The sequence below is a fragment of the Macrobrachium rosenbergii genome, chromosome 41 (genome assembly GCF_040412425.1).
Source record: "Macrobrachium rosenbergii isolate ZJJX-2024 chromosome 41, ASM4041242v1, whole genome shotgun sequence".
Taxonomy (NCBI): domain Eukaryota; kingdom Metazoa; phylum Arthropoda; class Malacostraca; order Decapoda; family Palaemonidae; genus Macrobrachium; species Macrobrachium rosenbergii.
Genome location: NC_089781.1, coordinates 3,571,610 through 3,579,396, shown reverse-complemented (window position 1 = coordinate 3,579,396; position 7,787 = coordinate 3,571,610). Strand labels below are relative to the sequence as shown.

At 35.8% G+C, this 7,787-nt stretch overlaps 2 protein-coding genes across 5 annotated transcripts in view; both read right to left on the bottom strand.

Annotated features, from left to right (window-relative positions):
- The window catches only part of LOC136826587 (uncharacterized), a 43,940-nt gene that overhangs the window by 3,493 nt on the left and 32,660 nt on the right, over positions 1-7,787 (bottom strand). For 2 of the 4 annotated variants that reach the window (XM_067083805.1, XM_067083804.1), the window contains exons 5-7: positions 5,959-6,036; positions 5,252-5,290; positions 4,861-4,944 (exon numbers count right to left, since the gene is read on the bottom strand). In XM_067083805.1, coding sequence (XP_066939906.1) covers positions 4,861-4,944; positions 5,252-5,290; positions 5,959-6,036 — 201 coding nt within the window. The remainder of the gene's footprint in view (positions 1-4,860; positions 4,945-5,251; positions 5,291-5,958; positions 6,037-7,787) is intronic. The other 2 variants (XM_067083808.1, XM_067083807.1) reach the window with 1 other exon arrangement.
- On the bottom strand, positions 1,614-4,854 carry LOC136826586 (uncharacterized). The gene has a single exon (XM_067083803.1). It carries the CDS (start codon positions 4,757-4,759, stop codon positions 1,751-1,753), a length of 3,009 nt encoding a protein of 1,002 aa, XP_066939904.1. The 5' UTR covers positions 4,760-4,854; the 3' UTR covers positions 1,614-1,750.

Sequence of the window (7,787 nt, the reverse complement as noted above, 5' to 3'; positions counted from 1 at the left end):
ATTAAGAATATGAAACAAATATTTTATACAAAAAAGAAACACGAATTGTTGGGAGAAATGTTCTACAGTTACACATATACGGTATAGAAATTAGTTACATATAAAATCACACTCTGCCAACCAATTACAGCGAGATAACCTTACATATTCACAAATTGCAATACTTGTACTTCCAGTGTTATTGCAATATTTCCTTGACCTTCGTTTTAAAATGTGAGACATCAGTGGTGGAAAGAAAGTTTCTTATCAGTGCATTATAATGCATTTCTTATCAGATTATAAATAGGTCAAATTCAAAATAATATTGTATATCTGATTTAACACATAATGCGATCAAGAAAATGAAATAAAGTTCTAAGGTTTAGAGAAACTGATCAAGATACTGAAATGACATCTAAACTAAGCATTAATGCTTTAACATAGAATGCTGATTTTAAATCCCGTGGTCATCCAGTAACACTACAAGTACAAGCATCTGTGATAAAATCTACAAGTACACAAAGGCTAAAGACTCTCAATACTCCGTTAACATAGTAAGATATTTCATCTTCATTCTGACAGCCTTCATTTCACTGAATGGTTGCCAATGTCATAACAGTCTGTATGGTAGATGGACCGTCTGTGTGTCTACGCAAATCCCAAACATTCCTTGTTAGTGTCTTCCGAATGGTAGTAATAATTTTTGTCAAAGAGGTTTAGTCGTATTCTACTGAAGGTAATCAAAGCATCCAGCATTCAGAACGGGTCATGTAACCATGTTTTTCACAAGTCAATCCTTAACTAAAGAAAGATGTCAAAAGGTTGGTATCTCGTTATAAGCACATGCAAGGAACATGAACCATCTAACACCAGTCTTTATTGGTTTAGCTTTCTGTAATCTGCTTACTTATTTTTGAGATAGCAGTCAGAAAAGTAAGTCACACTTGTTTGCAATATTTTCCTCAAGCTAGTTAGTTTTAAGATGGACTGTTTCCTCTATAAGATTCGTAAACACGTTACTGTTTGGCAATAACTCCTTCCCTGAACCCATAGTGCAGAGCAAAGAAATAAAAAGACAATCTATCAGTCTAGTAAGTCATAAGAAATCACAGGGCTAAGAAAACCAAAAAGACCACTAAAGACAAGAAAGTACTCACTCATTTTCAGCTGGGCTCATCAGACCTAAGAAGCAATTCCACTGGTATATATAGTGGTGTGAAGGAGGAGAGGGTGCTATTTGGATTTTAATATCAGGAAGAAGAAGAAGAAGAAGAAGAAGAAGAAGAAGAAGAAGAAGAAGAAGAAGAAGAAGAAGAAGAAGAAGAAGAGGAAAGTAAAGAGGATTCAGCAGATGTTACTTCGGCAGATGTCACAGAAGAATTTCGACTGGAAAATGTGATATGGTTTGAATGTGGTGATAACAGTGAATTTTGCAAAGATGCTAATGATGAAGATGCAAGCAGCTGGGCCAAAGATGTATGATGTGATGAATCTTGTGATTTGGAAGAAATAAGTGAGGGTCTATTTAACGAGGCTGACTGAACAGTTCGGCCTGAACTAACAGGCACACTGATTTGACTGGAGGTTTGTGAGGCTGTTGATCCTGTATGTGTAGGTAATATACCTATGCCTGTATGTGTGGATGGGACGGATGCATGTGATGTTTGCTGAGACAGTGCTAGTGATGGGATTTTCAGATTGCTTTTTGTTGACTGTGGAAAAGTATGCAGCAGTGGCTTACCTACAATGCTTGGCTGTGGTAGAGGGCTAGTTAGTGGGTGATTATGTGTAAAGGTTGCAAATTGTCAAGAATCACACCAGATGCAGTCCTATGATCAACTGGAATGAGTGGAATACCAGGTAAAGCCTCAGCAGATAACAATTCTTGTGACAGATTTTCAATTGACAGATCATCATCCAGTGGGAAATCTGAAGAAATATCAGAAATGAATACACTAGCAACTGGACTGGAGAAAAAATTCTCAGACCCGTCCTCGAGAGATGTTTCAGTGAAAGTGAATTCTTGTATGGGAAACTCTTCATGAGCACTTTCTTGGGAGCCAATCTCTAATGATGGTATTGCATCTGACGTAAGTTCTACAGACTTATCTTTTTGATGTTTTGGAAATGAAAAAGAGAATGTATGGGATGATGTAGACGTAGGAAAGTTATTTGCAGGGCCAGATGGCAAAGAAAGAACACTTTCTTGGGAGTCAATCTCTAAAGATGGTATTTCATCTGAAGCAAGTTCAACGGACTCATCTTTTTGATTTTTTGGAAATGAAAAGGAGAATGTGTGGGTTAATGTAGACTGGGGAAAATTATTTACAGGGCTACGTGGCAAAGGTATTTGACCAGATGGGACAGATGCAACCTTCTCCCTTTCAATAATTGCTGGTGCAAGTGCAATACTTTCTTCTTTGTAGGTAATATCTTTAGCTGCCAAAGGTATTTCATACTCTTGTGCTGGTTGTTTAGGAACTGAAAGTGTTCCATACTCTTGTACTGGTTGTTCAGGAACTGAAGGTATTCCATACTCTTGTACTGGTAGTTCAGGAACTGAAGGTATTCCATATTCTTGTACTGGTTGTTCAGAAACCAAAGGTGTTCCATACTCTTGTATTGGTGGTTCAGGACCTGAGTAAATTTCCTGTGCAGAAACCAGCTCTTCATATTCCGACTGGATTGGTTGGGATATCTTGTAATTTTGTTTGATAATCTCTTGAATTTCCTGTAACTGATGCAACATGTCAGAATATAAAACAGCATGTTGAGTAAATTCCTGAGGTGCTTGTGCAGAATCAAAATCCCCTTGTGCATGATAGACTGGTGCCTGATATGGCTGTTGAATTGACCCAAGAGTCTCATATGCATGATGAGCAAGTCCAGAATCTTGGTACGTTGAATGACCTGATAAAGGGGCATGATATATTTGTTGGAATGGTACAGGAGTTTGGTATACATGTTGGTAAGGCCTAGGTATTACATATGGTTGAGGGACCTCAGTATATACATGTTCTGAAGATGTGCCCTCCAGAGCTGAAAGTGCTTTCATTGCCTTTTTCAGAGGAGCTTTTAAAAGTGGTATAAAAGATTTAAGAAGTTCATATTTTGATGGCCATGATGCCTTTGAGGCTTTATAACCTGAATGGGCTGGTTTAATAGCACCACGGACAGGTTTATGGTGTATAAAATATGGTACTGGTTGTGAATAAACATGTGGTGCATATGAATGAGCTATGAAGGATGAAGATTCAGAGGCCACCACTGGTATTAGTGAATCTCCTGAAGACAATGTAGTCCCATATGTTTGTTGGGTAGATTCAAGTAACTTATGCAATGATTCAGACTCTGTTATTACAACAGATTCTTCCACATCAGGTTCAAAATCTTTATCTGGTGAATTAGGGGCACTAAAAGCTGTTCCAACTTCTACTTCTGGAGATAAGTCATCTGTACCTTTTTCCTGTTCTTTCTGTGCAGCACCCTTGTCTTGTTTTACTCCTCCAAAATCTTCTATTTTGAGGACCTGTTCCCTAAAGAGCACAGGCGGTATTGGCTTTGAAGAAAACTGTTCAGGAATAGTCTTCAAAGGTACAAACATGTATGGTTTCATAGGTTCTGGTGGAAAGACCAATACTAAATTGTGATGCTCATCACAATTACAGTTTCCTTCACCACCTCCCTGTTCATCGTTTTCACATTCACAAAGTATAGACTCTAAGATATCCTCTACATTTTTCATGTCAAATTTTGCTTCTTGTGGCTGTATTTGTTTAGTCTTGTTCTGAGATGCATAGCCTGGAATAGGAGGTGGAGGAACCATTTCATATGATGGTGGAAGCATGTCATATGACTGGGGTTCATTAGGCAGTGGTTTACTATTTACGTAATGCTGAGCATTTCCTACCTGAGGTGGCATGGAAGGTGCAAAAGGAGTGCCTGGAGGATAGTGTCCAGTGGAAGTAACTAAGTGTTCAGCATATGAAGGGAAAGATATGATGGGGTTAATTTGGTGACTAAAACCAAGAGAATTAGGCACATAACCCTGAACTCTTGAAGGATCACCTTCATTAGTAATGTGTGATGATGATGATATTGGATTTTGAACAACATTATGTGACAGAGGTGTAAACACTGGGTTAGAGAGACGAGTCTCAGAGATTGCAGAAATGTCTATATTTCTTATTTCAGTCTGATCATCCAGTACTATAGGACCACCAGAAGCTAGGGAGGATAAGAAAGTTGAAGGCTTGTGCACTGATATAACTGTACCTCGAGGTAAATCATCCATAAGTACAAGCTTGTTGCGAGAAAAAGCTAGAGACTCTGAAGAAGAGCTCTTCTCAGCAATATGCCTTTTACGATTATTAGAGTTTTTTATGCTTGGGGCCTGCACAATAGATTCACCTGGCCCTGGTATTTGTTCTTTTGGATAATACTGACTACTGTTACTAACAACTGGAGCTGGTGTGGTTACTTGAGATCTAGAGGAAAACAAGGTTGGTAAGTCAAGGTCAGAAAAGTCTAGAATTGGAAAATCTATGGAAGATAAAAAGGAAGAAAGAGGGGCAAATAATGAACCAGCAGTTTCTTCGCCTGACGTCTTCAGTTCTGCTGAAGAGACTTCTTCGATACTAGCTACAGAAACTTTAGAAACAGGTTGGCCACCTGGATCATCAGCAGGATTGGAATTACTAGACGAGGTAGGAGTTCGTCGCTGTAACAGGTGTAAAGGCAGTCGAAGGAAGTTTCGTAATGGTTTTGGTGAGTCAATCATAGTCACATTTGGCAATGAAGAATTATTTACTTTCGGATTTGAGCTGTCAGACAATTTGACGGATATTGTGAGGGTTTTTTTGCCCACAGTGTTGTACTCACTAGGTTGGGAGACATCGCCACAGCAGTAGACCTTGCCATCATAAGCACAATAATAGTAACAGTTTGAGGGTGGTTGTGTGACGACTGAAAAAAAGAACAGCAAAAGTTCAGTACTCTGGATGAAGAGCCACTGATATCACACTTTCATTGTTGAATGGTATATATTGCCAGATTACAATACTGAGCTGCTAGCAAAGAAAATTCTTGAGTTCTTTAGTTCTTTAGTTTGAATCAAATAGTGAGACGGAAATAAATAAAAAAAAAATGACCAGAAGTTTAGAATGCAATTTAAAGATGCAGTAAATAATAACTGATTCGCTTTCAATGTTTCTGATATGTACTTGATATGTATTTGAGCTTGTTTTAATGAAACCTTGGCAATTAAACTTACATTTCTTTTCATTTTCAGGAACGACTTCTTTGGCACCCTCTGAAAAACAAAATGTTTTCAAATCACATACAGGATAAAGCTTTATTTAATATAATTACGTTCAATACCATATGTCACAGCAACAGCACAGCAGTTCTTTAATAAGGGCATCACCTAAAATCTTAAGGTTTGCAGTCTCGGAATTTCTCAGATGCGTCAACTGTCAAGGGTTCTCTGTCACGCATACGACTCTCATCTTTATCCCAAGATATGCCAAGGGATCCGTTATCAGTTTTACACTGAATTTCTTTAATTTTCTTTATTTTGAAAAATTCCTATCCGTGTAATCACCGTGAGAAAGACTAGCGAGCGGTGAGAACATGCTAAATTCATAAAATTAAAGCGAATAAGTAACTTTTTTAAATCTTCCCGAGCATTATTATTATCATGAAATTTTCACAATGTTTGAATAATTACCTTAATACGAATTAATATGAATTCTATGGGAAGATGAATTATTCTTTCATTCATCATCTAAAATTTCTTTATCTTGTTTTGATACGTATAAAATCGTAATGCATTAACTTTCCTCATCAAATCCCAATCTCAATATATTTGTATCACAATGACGTGAAAATTTATTGAATTACAGCATTTTATTTCTTTCTCAATGCTCAGCAAGTTGCGTATCCAACAACCAAATTATCAAATTACATCTCAGAACTTACCGTCAATAGAAGTATTACCATCGTCACAGCAAACGTAATCAGATGTGTTGGGAACGAGACACCAGTAGGAACAAGTCTCTGTCGGTAGTTAGTGCGTTAAATGGATAGCAGTTAGTTGTCCGGCTCAAGTAGTGAGAACATTCAAATCTTGGTCATATACAGTCACCATATTGTTAATTTATTAATTTCCAGTAATTGGCGCTCCTTCTTATACGTCTGATATTTAATTACAATTATATATATATATATATATATATATATATATATATATATATATATATATATATATAAATATATATATATATATCAATTATCAATTATATATATATATATATATATAATATATATATACAAACACACACACATATATATATAATATATATATATATATATATATATATATATATATATATATATATATATATATACAGTGTATACAGTAAATATATAGATAGATACTAGTATATGATATATATATATATATATATATATATATATATATATATATATATATATATATATATATATATATATATATATGTATATATGTGCTCTCTGTCTCTCTCTCTCTCTCTCTCTCTCTCTCTCTCTCTCTCTCTCTCTCTCTCTCTCTCTGTGTAAAATATAAACAACTAAGTCCCAACTATAGTATTTCTGTCCTTGTACCAATCAGAATGCTATCTTAGCTGTCAATCACCTGTCAAACTATTTTTTCTTGTGGGTGTCTGTCAGCTCGTTTATTCCCTTCTCTCGCAGCCATGTAGGATATCAACTGAAAATTATTTTCTTCGCTCTGCCGTTAGGATACATTTTTATTCTTCACAGACTTCCCGATTTTTGAGTATCCTGATCGAGGCAAATAATCAATACCATATAAAATATGTTTCAATGCTATTAGATGATATTAAATCACTCCAGGGACGTACTTCCTTTTAATTTCCGAGTACCTCCTTGTAGACTATAATCCTATTCACATTACGTCGAAATTGCGTTATCTAACATAAACTTGCATGGAACACACATTCATCATCACAACAACCCTTCATGACCTGAAGAATTTCTTCGATTGCAAGCATACCAGAAAAATGTCAAGCCGCTGAAATGTATTCTTGGTCACTAATAAACACCACTTTGATAAAATCTGTTTAGTTTAAGCCAAGCGGATGCAGTTTTATTCATGAATATACATAAAAAATGTTCAGAAAAATTATAATTCACTTTAGAAACAAATGATTTAAGAAAAGAGCTCGTTCTTTGATCTTTTGTAACGCCTGAAATCTAATTACGTCGTAATTTTACCAAGCGTCTTGGTAATTAGCCGCCCTTATTGTCGACAAAAGGTTCAAGAATAAAGAGAAATATTCGCTTACATAGACGTGGAAGGTTAGTTTGCATACGAGTCGTAAGTAGAAATGTCAGAGTAGTCAGGCAAAATTTTACTAAAAAATATCCACATGCATCACACATCTACAGCAACATCTTCCTTAGTTACCATAATTAGTGTGTAATAAATGAAATAACATAAATTGCTCAGAAATTCCACCAAGCACTTGAATGAGCCCAAGTCATATGAAAATATTAAGTGTAGAAACAGTTGAAATCGTTAACTTAACATCTTCCTTAAAAATTGGTCATTTTGTTTCAGTCTTTCGCTAACTTTCTAATAACAATTTCAACTCTGTTTCTACACTTAATATTTTCATATGACTTGGGCTCATTCAAGTGCTTGGTGGAATTTCTGAGCAATTTATGTTATTTCATTTATTACACACTAATTATCGTAACTATCCGTATCAGTTAACATAAGGTGAATGCTAACATATTTCGTT

Excerpts from the sequence above, each read along its gene's own strand:
- LOC136826586 (XM_067083803.1), bottom strand. The coding sequence starts at position 4,759 with ATGATTGACTCACCAAAACCATTACGAAACTTCCTTCGACTGCCTTTA.